The sequence below is a fragment of the Ylistrum balloti genome, unplaced genomic scaffold, assembly GCF_031769215.1.
Source record: "Ylistrum balloti isolate Yb309-2 unplaced genomic scaffold, AGI_CSIRO_Ybal_v1 Utg369646, whole genome shotgun sequence".
NCBI lineage: Eukaryota > Metazoa > Mollusca > Bivalvia > Pectinida > Pectinidae > Ylistrum > Ylistrum balloti.
This window is the reverse complement of record NW_026781904.1, coordinates 773,898-793,022: the sequence shown is the minus strand read 5'-3', so window position 1 is coordinate 793,022 and position 19,125 is coordinate 773,898. Positions and strand designations below refer to the sequence as shown.

Genomic DNA, 19,125 nt, shown 5'->3' with positions numbered 1-19,125 from the left:
TTTATGTTCAGTATGCTTTGCGGAAGCTTACTTTAGTTATGTTAATAATATTTACCAGTTCTCCAAATTGGATTAGTGAAGATAAATATGGATAAGGTCAACTTCCTTCAGTTACATCAATTCCGAATTTTACAATATAAAAAATAACTTTCATTGGCAATATTGGTCAGAAAATGTAAAATATCAATTGTGTTTAGACACCCTCTGGTTCACACCTTTAGAAATCCTGTGTCCGCATGAGATATCTAATAAATAAATAATCATTGTTCAGAAAGTCTACAGCCGAAGGAATCAAAATTTATATTCAGATGTGTTCTATATGAAAAAGTCTTCATACCCAACACTTGATTGTAATGATGCATTTGTTAGAAATGAGAGGAAAGCCAGCTTCAAAAGAGAAACATAAACATTTGTTCAGACCGGCCAATGTTTTTCGAGAATTTAGTATTAACTATACTAAAATTAACCTTAGTTCTGGCCTTAAAAGATACCCAAAATACGGTCCGTGCGCTATACGAAAAGTACAAAATGATCATATATTCAGAACGATATGAAGTTCGTTTCTGACCTCGTTTTTACACGCTTCGATTTGTACACCCATGTGTATTCATTTTTGAGACCCGATGTGGCGATTGGACACGCTGTTATTTGTCTGTCTTTATTCACAGATATGGCGCCAACTACCAAACATGTTACTAAATCAAGAAGTTCAACTAACCAATGAGTTTAATTGGGTATGAAAATGTCTGTTCCGGGTGTAGTCACCGCGCGTCTAATAGTTATTTTGTCCATCGTCTCCTTTTATTGAACAAACGTTAGTTCTTATAAAAATCTGCCGTTCCTGATTGTTATGCAAACCGTAAATTATTTAGCAATAGGATTCTGTGCATCGACTTTTTATCCGAAATATTCCCACACATGCTCAACTGGGTCTATGTCTGGTGACATTGCAGACCATAAGAGCTTCTGTATTTTTTCGTGCTGAAGGGAGGGTTCTGTGGTTTGACATTGCCATCTACGAGGAAAGGCCAAACTGCGAATGGATTGGCAGCGAAATACGGAACTGGAGGATCTAGTCTTTTGTCCAAGTTAAGTTCCATCAAGGACATACAAGTGAAACTTACAGCGTAGAGTCTACATCAGAGTTTACGGATGTTGACGGTTTGCTTGCTAACGCGAAAATTGATTTTCAACTGTCCTCTTCTGTCAAACACAAAAGGATAACTGCTTTTGAGGTCTGCCAGTCCTGGGACCTCGTGAAAATTCAGAAGCTTGCATTTTTTCTTAAGTAAATACTAATTTTCTATGTGCCACGCTTTTAAATACTGCAGGAGACTTGTATTACTTATCAGTATTAGACATGCAAAACTGCTTTTATAAAACATGTGCTTTGTTAGAATAAGGGTATCCAATTCAATCCGGTTTATTGTTTATTTGATATGTGTATCGTTTGGTGATGACATACGGCACCAAACACAAAAACAGACGTTGCAAAGATTCAAAGGTTTATCTTTATAATAGAAAAACGTATGGCCAAGTGTTTGGAATTCATATCCCTTGGTTTAAAACAAGGTGACATTGAAACCTTCCTGTTGTCATTGCAATTCTATTTGTCAGCTCCGAAATAACCCCTGTTGTAACTTTGTGTGTCAGCTGTTCGCATTCCATGTGATTGAGATCTTTTCGCTTAATACATTTTCCATTTACAGTAATTGTAGCTGTGGAATATACCCAGCATAATGCACGTTTAAAATTGTGTTTTGAAAATTATAAAAAAAAAAAAAAAAAAAAAAAATTACCTTAATGAGTCAAGGAAATGAGGCAACTAAATGAGTCAATAATTATTTTTAACTATTTAGATGCAGTGTTTGATAAACAGCAACTAACATTGCCCTTCAGCAAATATACATTTAGACTGTAGGTGACACAGCACACACATTTTGACATCAATCGTGTCTGTCCGCCACAGATGTACACCTCTTACAGCGGTATCTGTGTTAGTCCAGACAGGCACCTTTATATCCACCGTGAGTGTTTAAAGAAACCCAGGTCTTAAACACAGGTGCGGAGCAGGACTCTACAGAATTCACGGGCATGTGGATACAAGTGGTGCAATTGGTCACTCTAATATGGGTAGGCCTCGCGTCCACGGCCGGTTTCCAGATGTTTCCAAACACACAAGGTAGGATTCCTTTGTACGTATAACGTCCAAAATCAAATATAAACCAATCATTGTCAATCATTTGTAAAGATAGAACTTGCTGTCTTAGCATTTTCGCATTGCCTTTTCTCCTTTTCAAACTTGTTAAAACTATATGAATTCAACGTCATGAACTTTCATATAGAAACAGAACAGACTATTATCTTATACCGAGGAATTTTAATATATAGCATAAATTGATATAAGACATCAGGTTATGCGCATTTGCTATTTCTACAAACAAAGTCAAATCCGTTTCCCAATTTGATGTTAATCCAACACAAAAGATTTAAAGACATGATGCATGACAGAAAATTATATTGTAATCTTTAAGCTTTATAGTGGTAGGCATATCACACTTTGAAACCAAACCAAAGTTAATCATCTGAAAGATAAGAATACGAAATATAGCATCTAGGGAATACTAACATTTGAACCAAATCACTAGAAACACTCAAAAAGAGGACAAAATATAAATAAATAACTTTTTTCACAATCAGAAACTTAAAACCTACAATCTGAATACGGCAAACGTTTCAGAAGATTAAGGGTCTCCGTTTCATCGACAATATCTGTCATGTAGCATGTAAATTAAACCATAAAATAATAATTAATATTCATATTTACCGTTACTTAAATTTTCTTTTATACTTTTCGATACGATTTCAAAAATATTACATGTTTATCTGCATCAATGAAACAGCTGTAAAATCCATAAACATGCAATACAGTTCTGTCCTCATTTGACATCAATATTTGTCCCATGAATGTTGAATTTCTTTAAACAGTGGATATACTTACACTATTTAAACGTCTATGTTAACCCCCTATACAACATGCACATATCACATGTCTAATTTGTTTGGTGAAAATACACTTAACATAATTTTCAAGTAACATATTGTCTACTTAAATTTCTTGACAAATAAATTATGCGTTATGAATGATACTGGACTGATTATGACAGCACGTATGTGTGAATGTATAAACGTTATGACTACTGCAGGTCGTCTTGACCCCAAGTAACGGCGGTTATTACAAAGTTCTGTGAAATCCTGTTTTCGTCGAGATTAAACATAAAATACAAAAGATAAAAAGATAAAATACATCAAAACTTATACTTATAATTTATTCTAACTTTGATAATCCATGAACATATCAGTTTGGTGATAAAGAGAACCGACGAAATCAATTAAAATAACATTTCCGCGAAGATTAAAGAGAACAGCAGTATCTGGTTTCTGTACATTTAACTCATTGTATTTTGTTGAATTGCTATTATTTTAAGCAGTTCAGATTTTTTCTAAAAACCAGTAAGCATGCAGTCTAATTTAGTTTGATTGGCCCGAAATATTATATCATAATGCTTCATTTTGAATCGTAATGTTTGAAAATCATGTAAAGTATTGTTGTAACTCGAGGAAGCATACACTTAACGGTAATATTAGAACTATTAAGGTTTTCCGTAATCCAGCAACTCGTAGAAGGCCTGGGTAAATGGCGTATGGTGCGAGATATTTGTCACATTTAGTCGATAGTATGTGGAAAGTTCTCAGTTTTAAAATTCTTCACTAAGAGGAGATGATGAGAGAGGGGCATGATTATTTATATTCGCGACAGCTTAGTTGGATGAATAATTATCTTAGTGTTTTAGTTTGATTAGTTTCTGCGGTATGTATTATGATGAGGTAAAAACATTGTGCGGCATGTTTCTTACAGAACATTAATTCTTAATAGTTAACAATAATTTTTCAAATGTAGTGTCACATTGTTCTGCGAAATAACACAGCTCTTTATACATCCTCGTTATATTGGCTTATCAAAGAACAATGTCAGTTTTACGACACGGGATTATTTATGGCTATCTTAGTTAGATATGATGTGGTCAGTAACAGAACAAACCCTTAATTATTCTGTCAAAAGCTACAAACCTGGAGGTCACGCAAACAGACATAACATATTGTACAGAGACATCAAGGGAAATTGTGACGTTGTTACAACAGCAACAAAAGACATGTTATTGTGACAACATCATAAATTTAGCATAATGAAACTTAAGCGCTTAACCACCTTTTGGCAAATTAGCGCAATGATCATTTCACGCAACAATAATAATTGTAACTTATAACCAAAATATCGAAAAGCGACAGTTAGTGAAATTACACCTAAAAGCACGAAAAATGCTAAGATAAGAGGAACTCTAAATCATGAACGTTTACAGCAAGCTTTAAATCAATACCCTCGAACTCACTATTGACTTGCCTCGAGATCATAAAACAGACTTAAGTATAGATTGGTATCCTGAGAACTAGCCTCAGCCGGTAAAAGTTACTCTGTCTTGCTGCGATAGTTATTTTTTAAGACAGAATATCGATATCCTTTATTTCTTGTGAATATTAACACAGCTATTCCAATAATTTTAGAAGTTGGGGAGGGTATGATTTATTGTTGTTTTCAATTTCTGTTTAAAATGAGCATACATGATGAAGATCACCACCCACCCCCTGAATCCGCATTCTCCGAATCATTTCATAAGTTTATAGATCCAAAATATGTCATATGTATCTTCATTTCCAGTATACGAAGAATGTTAAAACTTATCTTATGAACTCAATTCTCCAAACTTCCTGGTTACAGTAGCAATAGTATTGCACGAATTTAATCTCAGTTTATGTAATATTGTTATCTGGAAGTAATTATATAGTTGAAAAGACGCTATTGCAAGTTATCATGAGACATTGCACTATCGATGTGATATCAGATATAGTTTCCTTTTTATGTCCTCGGATAAAAAAATCGTGAACTTTGACCTACATTTGGAAAAAAGTTAACATTAACATTGGCCATAACTAATGCATCATAGGAAAGTTTAATGTCCCACTTCAGAATTTGGTTGCAACCAGGGGCATAGTGTTTCATAAACACATCTTGTTTCTGTACGTTATGATGCTGTTAATTTTTGTTTATCTTAACAAAATACGCTTACATGAAGTAATTGTTCTTGTACGCAAGGGAAAAAGTCTTTTGTTTAAGAGAAAAAAATCAATAATATTACACGAGAATTGCGATAATAGATCATGAAGTTCCAGAAATATAATTCAACATTTAAATGTTTTCGACATCAAAAAAAAAAGATAAGTGCGTATACAAACAAGATTTCACTTTAAGGTCCCTGTCACGTTTGCTGACATTGTGATTCATAAGCTAAAATATAGTAACATGCCGGAGGATAATTCTCGATCGAGAATGACCTAGGATTACTCTTTTTTGCATAAACGCTGATATACGTATATTATCCACCTTACGAATATCTGTTATTAATACTTGCTACGTGTGGTAACCAACAAATTATCATATAAATAGATCAATGCCCATCCAAATGTTCCTCATCGATCGTGTATTTGATTATTGTTTCTCTTGTTTTGAGAACGGGACATTAATTGACCAAGATCTACATTTTGGGTGTCGTCAAGGACGTGGAAAACGCTAATTTTTTTTTCCATATCACCTGGTCTTATTCTCCTATATATTCAATTGTCTCCTTGTGAATGTTTCTTTTGTTCGTATTGTTTTGCTCTTGTTTCATTGATTTTGATTCTGGTGACGTGGTGGTAATTTTTATATTCATTTATATAATAATAAGAAAAATAAAGAATCTATCATAATTTTATCATAATAGGCAATAACAAATTTTATTTGTTTTCAGCACATTTGACTTTTAAAAATACAGAATTGTAATTTTTCATAGGTCACTAAACATCATTTTCCAAAAATCAATTGTAATTCAGTAGAGAACATACATGACTACTCTTTTATATAAATAAACGAGTAGAAAAGATATAAAAAGAATTATGTAAGAAAAATAAGATGATTAATCAATTAGTTAGATTAATGTATTAGAATTTGTTTATCTTTTGAACAAATACAATACTCGCTATCATCTGTAAACTCCTTGGAAACATGAAGTAAAAGTCAGTTTAAAATATAACTTAGTGAAAAGGGCTTTAGTATTATCCTTCAAATATACTGTTTATCATGTAAGAGAATATGACACTTGTATAATATATATATGTATGATAAAGACGAACTCAATAGATCACAGCTGTACGAACACTGGATATCTAAGATTATGTTGATAAGTTTCGTCTGAATAATTAACTGATATTGTCAACAAACTGAGAAGATCAAAGATGATTCAAATAGTTTGATTTTAGACTTGCGATTAAATTCTGACTGTTACGAAAAAATTAAACCTCGTTAACAAATATGTATAATATTATGTAAACATTCTTAATTTGGAACAATATAATTTTTGCGCATTCTCATATTTTCTGGAAACCAACGCATCGACAATGATTACTATATAAACAGCATGAGTTAACGGCAATTTGCGCAATACTCGTTCACGTCTAAATCGCTAAGACTGTCACTAAAACAATTGTTTACAGGAACTCAATTTTTAACCAAGGAATCAATATTTGGTTGTTCCCGGTATCTAGCAACAATTATCGGAAAGGATATCTAATAAATGACATAATCTCAATACAAATCATTGGTTTATTTTCTATGCTGTTACCTCTATTACGTGATTTGAGTTATGGCGACATCTAACGAGACATTTTGGAACTGCTACTTTTTTCATAAAATTTCTTTCATCAAATATCTCATATTTGACATATCAGAACGCTGAGTGTTCATAACTGCAACAGCAACTCCTGGCCACAGCCTGGACTCACTACAATTTGTTTCCGGACTACAAGAGACAATTATCATCTCAAGATCGAAATTATCAATAAGCTTTGACTTCTTTTTTTTTGTATTTAATCCAACACTTTCAATGACATCATAACTATGTTTAATATATTTTAATGATTTCTTTTATTATTTCTAAATGCTCTTCGGAAGATATAGAAGTCTAGTCTGATTAAGTACCTGTGTCAATAATCCACAGCTTATACACACTAATGACTTGTTACATATTTGCAGTTAGAATATACGCATGCATCTTGCATACTTCATCTACACATTATTGTCGGTACTGATGAAATAGAAAGCATCGTTTATGGAATAACATGCTATATTGCATTTTGCAGTATTAAGATTTCATCCTGCAAAACCTTTTCATATTTTTTTTACATAAGAAACATGTTCAGTAATGAAGATGTAAATATACCTCTATCAACACTCAAAAGGAAAAAAGGAATTTTCTTAGAAACTGTTTATGGTATAAGCACCTTTGGTCCCTTGTTATTTAAGGACAGGATGGTTGGCAGAAAAATCTTTGATATTGATTTGACATTGCAATTGTATTTACAGAAAGCAATGAATGAGTCCGTTTTACGATTATTATCTAAAACCAATTAAAGGAGACTGTTTGGTGGCAAAAAGACGAACTTTTATAATATAAAAATACGAAAAGGCAGATAGTTCAAGTATCGTTGTCTACAGGTATATTTATCAAGGTAGTCGGATTTCCTAAAGACCTGAAACTGGAATGCCCATTCATAACCAGCAAGTGGGACTCGGACAAAGGTGTTGATTAAGGATATGGTGTTTTTCGCGATAAAAGACAATGTTTTAAATTGGCTAAATATGCAAAAGAGTAATGGATTCGGAGAAAATTGCCAGTTTACTACTTCTATGTTTCATCGAGCTTTGAACCAGTGACTTTGAAACAACCATATTCACATCATTATCTAGAACTCTTATTTGCGGCCTATATTACGACGATGAATTTTAGAGAAAAGAGTGTTGAAGATGTTTGACCAGGTAATCTTACAACTTGGCGAAAAAGTCTTTGCATTACTTCCTAAAACGTTCAAATGTGTATGACTTTACAAAACGGTTACGGTTTTCAAACGAATTGAAATTTTATTGTTGCTTCAGTATTAATGCTTCGTCCAAAACTTCCTCCATCCCTGGAGGCTAAATGGTAGATCAGGAGACCACAAATTTGGTTATTTTGCTCGAGCTGCTCGTTGATATCACAACCAGTACTGTTTTCATTGTATTTGCCCCTTGCCACTAATCCCAGAGGATGGGAGGCAACATTTTTTCCCTTCGGGTATTCATACCCGTGACCACGTTGGTTTAAATCGGATCAGTGGTTCTTGAGAAGAAGATATAAATGTGAAAATGCGGAACGGATGACGCATGACGAACAAAATGTTCAATTAACCTACAACCTGGTATTGTATCCAGACTGTGATCAAATGATAAGACTTTCCCCATTTTATAAAAGAAAAAACTTTATACAGGAACATATTTTCTTTAAAGTTCCACACATTTAACTGTTATCAAAGCAACTGGTTCTAGTATATTTGTCGTCATTATCATCTTACCGCAATAGTCTAAGCAAGTGCAAATGAATTTTTATGATATGATGAATATTTGATGCATATTCCAAATATTCAGTTACATGTACATAAGATCATTTTCATCCTTGTAACTCTTGCATCCATAATGTTTTAAATGATGTTTGAACTCTTTATTTTATGTAACAGCATATACAGCATTCACATCAATCACAGTTAAAATCGTTTTGTCCTCCATACTTACAGTACTCTAATTACTGGCTGTTGTTAGTGTTCGCAGATCCATATAACAACAATGATGTATACAGCCAAAGACAAACATACCGCCAAACTATGACACCGAGACTAGTACAACCTGCAAGCTTCAGTGCTAATTTCAATCAGAACAACAAAAGGTTCTCACAGAGAGCTGCCCAGAAGTCAACTAGTCAACGAACCACAAAACAAAAAGTGCCAAATAAACCACGCAATCCGAAAACAATGAAAAAGACTACTGCGCGAAAGCCTAAAGTTCCCGCCCGACAAAGCCGTTATGAAACCATGATGGTAGGTAGTCAAACATTAAATTCTTTGTGTTCTCTATTCATGATACTATTGAAAAATCATTAATTTTCATGGGTAATTAATTTTTGTTGATTTGTTGATAGACAAAATGTGTCCTAGAAATAATAAACAAATAAAAGTTGACATGGATCAAAGAATCAGGATATTTCGTAAGCAAGATTTAACCATGAAAATAAATGTCAACAAAGACGTTTATTTTTGGAAAACCACGAAATTTGACACCCATAAATATACAAAAGATTTTGCAGTTAATGTATTTTTGGCTTTTATTTTAATTTGGCTAGTAATACATAATATCATAGCACAGAAATAAATCAGCGACTTTGTCAGTCCGTCATAATTTTGTCCGGAGCATATCACAAAAACTGTAGGAGGTATCAACATTATACATTAAACTGGATCTCGATAGGACAAGTGCAGTGAACAGGAACCATAACTCTTTTGTATAACTGAGTTAATGAAATTTGATGATTACTAACAGAGCATGCTAAGAGAATGTGCAGTATACCAAATTCAGGGCATGAAACTTCTTAAATACGGAATTATTACCATTGATTTTTTATTTTATCCAAGTTAAGTCGGGAGCATTCATCAGCTTCACTGATATTCTTCATGATATGATCAACTTCATATGTTTATCGTAGGCCAGACGTAGAATAGCAGCCATGCACTACAGGCTACGGGCACAAACATGTGACCCACAAATGTCGCTGTACTGCCGGTGTTCCAGATTGGACTGTCTTGAGACCGAAATACAAGCGTTCCCTTGCGGCTTCATGTGGACTGGAAGGAGGTGTTGTAAACGATGGTGGGCCATGAAATGTATGATGTCAGAGCTTATGTCGGGTAAGTGTAGGAGAACAATAAAAAAACATGTCAACAGAATCATAATCCAAACTCAAATTCAACATAACTATGGACAAATAAAAAAATTCATGAAACTCCCGAAAAAAGTACAAGGAGATTAAAACCAGGCATTTTGGAAGAGAATGCGTCTTCTGCCTCGTAAAAGTCACCCACTATGTAAATCTTGGTCAATTCAAGTAAATAATGGCATGTCGCCAAATGGTCAAAACGCCAAAAAGCAAACTAACAAGCATTACACAAGCCAAGCTTAAAATCGCACAAAAAGGAATATTTCCTCAATGAGATCATATTTCATGATGACCGCTAACTTCCATCAACTTGCATCTCTTGAAAGCCTGATTTGCAAGTTTTTTCTGTCAGTTGTCGACATCTTGCATGGAAATCGTGATAGCTGAGATGAAGACACTGTGGCAGACAGGATTACGTCCTACCAGTAAATGTGTCACCGCTAGTAGTATTACAAGTGTAATTAAGATCCTAATTGATTACTTACAGTCACATTAGTGAAGATGTATTATAGACTTGTGTTTCTTGTCAAGTCTTAAACAGCGGTTGTTTTTTTTTTTCAGTATTTTTTATGATCGTGGTTGTGAACCAGAAATTCTTGCCCTGACCTTTTAGACATGACCATGTGATTTGTTGTCAAGATATATACAGTGTCCTATATATTAAACCTATATCGTTTGTTGTCGCCATGGGTTACGTGAATGTTATGGAAACAATATTAATTACTTGTATGGAAGAAAGTAGCCTTACGTTTGTCTTACTTCTTAAATTTAGGTTAAATAATTGCCGTTTGTCGGTAAAATGGGGACAAAAAAGTACATATTTGTACAATTGAAGGTACAAGTAAATTCCAGTGTACTGATGATTGCATCTTATTAATTCTAAATTTCGATAAATAATTGTGTATTACTGTTTTATACTGCAGTTTCTCCATGCCGATAATAGCTTGTGTGAGATAATCTAAGTATAAGTTTTATAAAATCGGTAAACCATTAAGTAAATATTAGTTCATCACAATCGATAATCCAGTGAGACTGTTTCATGCAATACTTCTCAAAGTCGATAACCAAGTTTGTGAGTCTTTCTCATACATAGGTCCCATAGTCAATATACCAGTGTGTGGGACTGTTTCATACATAGGTCTCATAGTCAATATCCCAGTGTGTGGGACTGTTTCATACATAGGTCTCATAGTCAATATCCCAGTGTGTGGGAATGTTTCATACACTGCTTCCCAAAGTCAATAACTCAGTGTGTGGGAATGTTTCATACATTAACTTCCCAAAGTCGATAATCAAATAAGTGAGACTGTTTCATACATACGTTTCCCGAAGTTGATAAGCAGAGAGTGATTGTTCCATATATTAATCGATATACCAGGGAATGCATCATTTCTATACTTTTAATAAACCAACCCATAGAATCATGTTTTCTGATGTTCAGAGCACACCGATAATACCTCCCTAAATCGTCAATGAGAGCTGACTCATTCAGTATATGCAATCTTATTCTCTCGCTTAGTTAGCAAATCTCAATATTTTGCGGGTTTATCATTATTATAATTATTCTATCTATTCGAAATAGTTCACCTTCGATATTTTCTAAACCTTAGCTACAAATGTAACTTTACTGTCAATATTAGAAAATAAAAATCACTCCAGTTAACAGAAAACAATCTCGTGTTCCGAACTTTATTTTCTTTATATGTTTTATACTGTTATATGATTTGGATTCATACCAACTACAGCTGTGCGGTCTTCCTCTAATGTAATATTTATCTTTTATCATTTGCCACTTTTTCTGTATTGTATTTGATACATTTTGTGAATGGGATTTCCTCAGCTGTTTTACACTAGTTCATCCAAGTAATTTTTTTCTAGAATGTGCTTTTTTCTTTTCCATTTTTAAACACAAAACAATTCACTGAGAAGTACATCTGTCACATAATGATAAAAATGTATACAAAATGTGAAAAGTGGTTGACCTAGAATACCTCCCTGAGGCATTACACTAATGAACGACATTTTTTAGTTCTGTTATTGTACCTTCTGGAAATAATTAATATCTATCGTTAGCGTGGCTAATATACCCACAGATCACAAATGTATCCAACATTTTTTCACTCGTCTTTACACATTTAATCACTATTTCGTTATACACACGTAAGATAGATATGAAGAAGAGATAATATGAAGAACAAAAAGAAATCTATAACATGTTTGAGTAACAGTTTAAGAACAAGCTGGTAGGTAATGAAAACAATAATAATGGTGATATAAGTAAGGGTTTTATGGTATGTTTTTATTGAATGAGTTTGACATGGGTCTATTGTTAATGTTGATAGTCCGGAGAACTGTCTAACCATGATGTAAATTACATTTCTTAAAAGTATTATACAGACATGGCAAAGTAGTGGTAGACAAGGTGAAGGTCGACTGTCACTTCAACAGACAATGATGACGCCCATGCTGATGGAGGTTTTTAAAATGTTTTAACGTAAAGTACATTTTTGTTATATTCTACAGAGACAAGGCCAACTGGCGGTAGACAGAGTCAAGGTCAAATGTCACTTCAACAGGCAATGATGACACCCATGCTGATGGAGGTTTTTGAAATGTGACCACCTTTCATCTAACCATGCTGTTCTTACTACACAGGTAATATATATATATATATATATGTTAACAAGTAAGTACAGAAACTCTTTGAGAATACTTTTTTTTAATATTGCCTTTTTCACATCATAGATCATTTATATTTCAGTCGACTCCAATACCTCAATCTGATTTAGATAAATATGATTATATAATTTCAACATTTTTTAATGGACTCATCTTTCAAAATACCCAAAGGCAACTTGGATTAAGAAACAACATCTTTTTTGTGTGATTTTGATATATTTTTAGATGTACCCGCCCAGATCCAAAACTCGGAGTCATGCACGAGATGTCTGTGAGAGCGATCACTAAAATAAGGATACCAGTATTTTACAATAAAACATCACACGGCTTCATCCTTCATAACTAGAAACATAATTTACCAGAGGAAGTGAAATTTCTTTGGAACGCTAACAATTTTTCTATAACGTTCTGATAATTGCAGAGACTTGTTAAATGTAAGCTGATAGTCAGAGATAAATTAAAATATATAAATTACATGTGAATTCTACTTATCCGTTACATGTGTATGTAACACTTCCGGTGATCGTTTATTTCCTGCCTGTGCTGTCAAATGTAGGAAATAGAGTATTGGTCCATATTGGGTTAATACATTTATTTGTTCGTAATCTTTATGAGATATTTGTAAACATAGATTTGTTTTAAAAATACAAATAGACAAAAATAAAACGTGTCATGTCATTATTTTAAAAATAGTTTAGGATACAGAGTCATGCGTTGTATCAACGAACACATTAATCTCCTATCACGTTGCTTTTTTCGAAACATCTAGAAGGTGTTCAAACTGTTGTGGGTATAGAATGTCGTGTTATGTTACATGCGTTCCTGGCCATCAGAAATCTAACTATCTAAGGAAAGATAACTCTTATTCCGGACTTTTGTTATTATTTTTTTCTTTATATAACTATGTTCCTTTTCCGGACACACCGGCCCTGTCTTGTTTATTAGAATTTTGTTGGAAGAACAAAAATAAAAGGCAGAAAGATCGACGCTACCACTTTTCCTCCTTATTTACCCCCAAACCGCTTACAGTTGTTAAAAATGTCTTGAAAAGGGATGTTGGAAAATGATTGCATATACAAATTATGTATCCTTTCTGATGAGCAACTTATGGAACGAACATGTTGATTGGCTGTTGACTTCCTGGAGATGAACATGCCGTAAAGTTGGCTCCTTTCGGATCTCTCTAGTTATTGTTGGCCTGTTGATGAGCTGTGATGTTAATATACATGTATATCAACATACCAGATCTATTATATATCTTATTTATATACAGTTTCTAGTATATAGACAATATGTTTGAAGTAATAAGATAAAAACACTATGTGTTTATATAGAGGATTCTTTGTGATGTATTAGTTATAATTGTTTTGTTATTTCATTGTATTTCACTGACTGGTGATAAAAAAAATATTAAATAAAGAAAGCTGACGTGTTCCGAGTAGCTGACTTGAGTTTTTTAAAAACGTGGTAAATATGATTGCTCATATTTTCTTGTGGACTTCACCTGATAAAATTATTCATAATTATCGTAAATTATAGTCAGACTATCTTCCTGTGACCTGGTGGTATATTAATCAGAGTTCCAATACATGTAGTGGGAAGGGTTGAATATCGCTGTTTATATCAAATACTATCGATTGGTTTTTGCTTATCATCGAAAAATAAATAAGATTGAAAAGTGGCTATTCATTGCAGTGTTGTATACGGTTTTTCGTCGGACAATAACTCTTTCCTTGGTAAAAAAATTATTCTAAAAAGAAACATCTTCTTTTTCTCGGATTTTGATATTCCATTGTTGAAAGCAAAAGAAGATATGGTACTTTAACAGAAATTGCCATTTTCCGCTATTTGTTTACGAAATAGCAGAGTTATCTGTTATAGACTGTGCCATAGACGTAACACTTCTCGCCTGCATGACAAGGGGCTAACTCAATAAAAAAAGATCCAACAAAGCAAATCGAAGAATTGTTCTTTAGTTTTAATGTACCAATTTCTTGATTTTTTTAAATTACTTTTTCTTTTTCAAAAAATGTGCGAGAATGTTTGCCAATTATATCTAATTTTCATTGAGTTAGCCTCCTCTGATCAGTTAGGCCTCCAGTATAACTATCTCACATGTCTTATTTAGGCTATATCTGTAAAATAATTATAGAATGATCACTTCTTACTAATCATTGACTTGACTGGGAACAGAGGTGTCATGGGTTCTGAACAATCCTTATTTCGCAAGATATACATTATATATATATGGGTTTCGAACCCTTAAGAATAATTTCTCGCTAGATACGCTCTGTCGTCGAATTGCCACCAAACAAATACGTAAATGTTTTGAAATGTGTTTATGCGTTAAGATTTAAGCAACAAATTACTCACTGTTGAATTCGTTTCTTTAAAAAGAACTCCGACATAAACAACTCAAAATCGCTTACCTGAATAGGAAGACATGGGTTCGGGGACCATGATTGCACTTCCGTTTCTGTTTTTTTATTTATTTACAGACGTCACTTAAGTCGGGTAATTTGATTTGGTTCTACGGTGGCCCAGTAAGGCAATTTACATAATGTTACATCCAAATTTCATTAGAATAAAAAAACAAAATAAAAAATCACGGATGTTAAATCAAGAATAACATTTAATTCTTCAATATCAATATTTCAGTCATGAAAATGATTTTTTTTTGTTTTTTTGTTTTTTTGGTTTTGTTTTTGTTTTTGTTTTTTTTTTTTTTTTGTGTGTGTGTGTGTTTGTAACTTCTATTCATTTTATTTGATTTTCATTGCAAGTTGTGTCAAACGTTTAGGAATGATATTTGATGGAAAATCTGTCTTCAATATTTTCATTGTAGGTCAAATTTAATGTATGACAGGGGAAGTAAAAACATCTTGGCGTCTAAGAACTCTGACCTTTGTACAGTATTTCAAATGGGCCCATCCTTCAAATGTGCATTCTCCCTATTTCAGAAACTCTGTTATTTTCTTAGTTGAAAGCCTTGCTATTTCAGAATCACTGTTGGATTTATAAAGTAGGGTAAACCTGACTGTCTTCTTCAACATTTTACATACTTTTGGCAATGCTTTTACTGAAGATGGATCTGTTTCTGGAACTGTTGATTTCTATTCTTCGGTCTTTGTAAATATACTGCAACCTGTTTTCTACCTCTTTGATCCATTCTCCTGGTGAACTTTTATCTGTTGTACAATGATTTCCGCTGTGATCCACAACTTTGGATAACATTTTCCTTGGCTTCATTACTTCTGCAGATTTGTTCAAAAGAACGTCCTTCTTATCTTGGAAAAAGGTTGTAACTTGACCTTGTAAATCAACAGTTTTAATTCCATGGATTAACATTCCATTGTCGGCAACTTTAGTCTCATTATGATCACAAGATTTCTTATGGAAGGCAGTGACAGGAATGACCGCCAATCTGTCAACTGCAGGAGGATTAAAAAGCTTTATTCCACATTTCATGAAGTAAGCACAAAGGTTGGCATTGATATAGAGGAAATTGGGTTCTCTCTCATAATTTTGGATCGCAGATTGGTATAAACCATTTGGAAATGACCAAAGCATTCTAAGTCTAGTGACTGGAGCACATGACTGGTATGTGATTGTATTATATTCCTTCGCAGAAGCAGTGGATCTCTATTTTACACAATTTTGATAAAGCTTGTTTCAAGATAATGTTTGAGAATCTCCCCCTTTCTCTACCCTGTCTTGCTCACTATGCCATTTGGCCACGGTGTTGCACCTTCCAGCAATTCTGACCTCATACATATGCCTGGAAATATGAAATAATGTAGGATGGAAGTTCCTAGAGCATAACCAGGACCAAGAACGTTGATTCTATAGGACATTTACGCTACTGACTGCAACAAGATTGTCTTCTTGTCTGAAACAACGTTTGAAGGACAATGGTTGTCAGAAATACCCTTTTCATCAATATTTTAAATGTTTTGAGGTCTTCCCTTCAAGTTGAGTATTTTCTCTAGCTCCTCAAAATAAGCAGTTACTTTCACCTCTGATGTTCCTTAAGCTCTTGCAATAGCGAGAGATCTTGGCTTTTTTACTACTAATTTTGGTCATCGTGTAATTAGATTCGTATACCACTGGAGAGAAAGAGGATGCTCTTTATCACGAAGACAAAGACTTACAGCGAATTCGGTTGTCTGATTGCGAAGTTCTGAGCTAGTTTAACCATACCCAATATTAGCTAATGTTGTGACGTCATGTGCAAGTTTGGTTTCTTGTTCCATCAAAAGTAATGTTAGTTTTCCCAAGGATTGAACAAAAATCAATGGTTTTTTTCTAAGTATTGGAAAAAATCAGTACTTGTTCGTAACAAATTAATTTAGAGACAAACTATACACGAAAAAGTACTCAGATATTAGAAAGGTGGGTGCAGGTTTCCGTACATACGAAAATATCTTAGCGACCTGGCAATGTAACCACAAGCAATCAAAAATAGATTTTGGAGATTTTGGGAGACAGTTAGGTGCATAACATCAGCATTAAGGTGAAATACACGCTTTTGACCTTTAGATATATCTAAGAGGTTTTTTTTACCTTCAATCGATTTACTTTCAACATTTTGTTTACTTTAGCTACTAGATTATGTTTCAGTGATTAAAACATCCAGGTATGATGTAACAAGGGTCACTAGTTCACACGATACATTTCAACAAAATTGCCGTTCCGAAATACATAACGGTCTGGAACTAATGTCTAGACCATATATAGAGAGAGAATCTAGTAAGTAATATCAATGGTATGGATCCTAACAAACAAATGTTCGTTGGGTGCATATTACTGGGATAGATATATGATCAATGAAGTGATAGCAACAGTACGAATAAGTGAATTGTCAAATTTTCAAGACACAATATATCTTATCAATTACATCACATGCATAAAACAGAAACTAAATACAAATATATAAAGTTAAATTGAGAGCGGTAGTGTAAATCTAGGTGTAAGGACGACACTAGATCAACCAACTCCACACCTAAATAACAATCACGTCAGGAAAAAAAACAAACCTTAAACATGTTGACGATACCAAGAAGATCAACGTCAACTAAAAAACCTTACAAAATACGTCACTGTCCAAAAGTCCAAGGAAATGAACAAAGCCAATACAAGGTCAACTGAAATCAAACCCTTACAAACTTCATCACTGTCTAAGGCAAGGAACAAAGCCAAGAATCATACAAACACAACATGGGGAATGCTTACAATGGCACTACCTTTTCAAAAACATTTATTCCATCAAGTAAATCGGATACTACGTGTTCTACGACCCTATAACATGACGTCGTGTTATAATACCAGTGTATCATGTCTAGGATCCACACGGAGACACCAAGATCAACTTCAATAAATACAATTAAAACATTTTGTGATATAAAGTAGGTTAAACTGACCGATGATCAGTGACAAAAAAGTATGGTTACACTGACAGATGATCAGTGACAAAAAAGTATGGTTACACTGACAGATGATCAGTGACAAAAAAGTATGGTTATACTGACAGATGATCAGAGACAAAAAAGTATGGTTACACTGACAGATGATCAGTGATATAAACATATCCATTGATAATTCAAGACACTTCAAATTAAAGGTAATATATAAATATATTATCATGTAAAGGCAATAAACAATATCCATCGTATTTTATCATTATGATATTGCTTATATAGGTAGCGTGGCCGAGCGGTCTAAGGCGCTGGTTTTAGGCACCAGTCTCATTGAGGCGTGGGTTCGAATCCCACCGCTGCCATTAAAATAATGTTTTATTTCTTATTTTATGCTATTGAATATTTCTGTGGCTATAATAAATAGAATACATTCACCATTACACGCGAGCTTTACAAAATGCAGCCTGGTGAATTTGGACTTTACAAATAGTACCCTTACCATACCTGTCACTTTGAAATAGTCTATTCATTACTGTTTGAAATATTCTATTGATTACATTTTCACAAACAAAATAGCCAAATTACATAAAATATAGTCTGTATAAAAAAAATCAGTAATTATATACACATGAAAAAAAACTTCAATGTCAATATTTATGCTCACACAGAAACAATTACTTACTCATGTCACTAACAGACAAAACCTACTGTAAAACGTTCAGAAAGAGTTGAACAATAATAGTCTGTGACTACGCGGATGAAAATATGGCGGCAACTTCTTCTTGTGAATCCTTCCGTTGATTTGTGGAGCTTCCCAGTTAAATCGGTAATGTAGATTTGTAGATTAGCCTAGTAAAGTTAATATGTACGCTGCACAGATCACGGAAACGTTATATATATATAGTGGGAATGATAGTGACTTAATACATGGCTAATTACCATGGTAAAGAACGGACAATTAGACAGAGTCGGACGGTAGACAGACAGACAGACAGACAAATACGCAATAACCAGTACAATTAGACAGTATCATTGCAATGATTTAGTCACACGATTCTGCGTTTATAGATTTCCGC

The 19,125-nt window shown here is 33.6% G+C and overlaps 1 protein-coding gene and 1 non-coding gene across 2 annotated transcripts; both read left to right on the top strand.

Annotated features, from left to right (window-relative positions):
* The first annotated feature begins 2,094 nt into the window (after positions 1-2,094).
* Positions 2,095-12,571, top strand: LOC132555131 (uncharacterized). The gene is made up of 4 exons (XM_060219483.1): positions 2,095-2,182; positions 8,795-9,060; positions 9,723-9,924; positions 12,477-12,571. The coding sequence occupies exons 1-4, from the start codon at positions 2,095-2,097 to the stop codon at positions 12,569-12,571; spliced, it is 651 nt and encodes a 216-aa protein (XP_060075466.1).
* Positions 12,572-18,330: 5,759 nt separating this feature from the next.
* Trnal-uag (transfer RNA leucine (anticodon UAG)) lies at positions 18,331-18,411 on the top strand. Its single transcript has one exon. It is a non-coding gene; the product is annotated as a tRNA-Leu (tRNA).
* Positions 18,412-19,125: the final 714 nt, after the last annotated feature.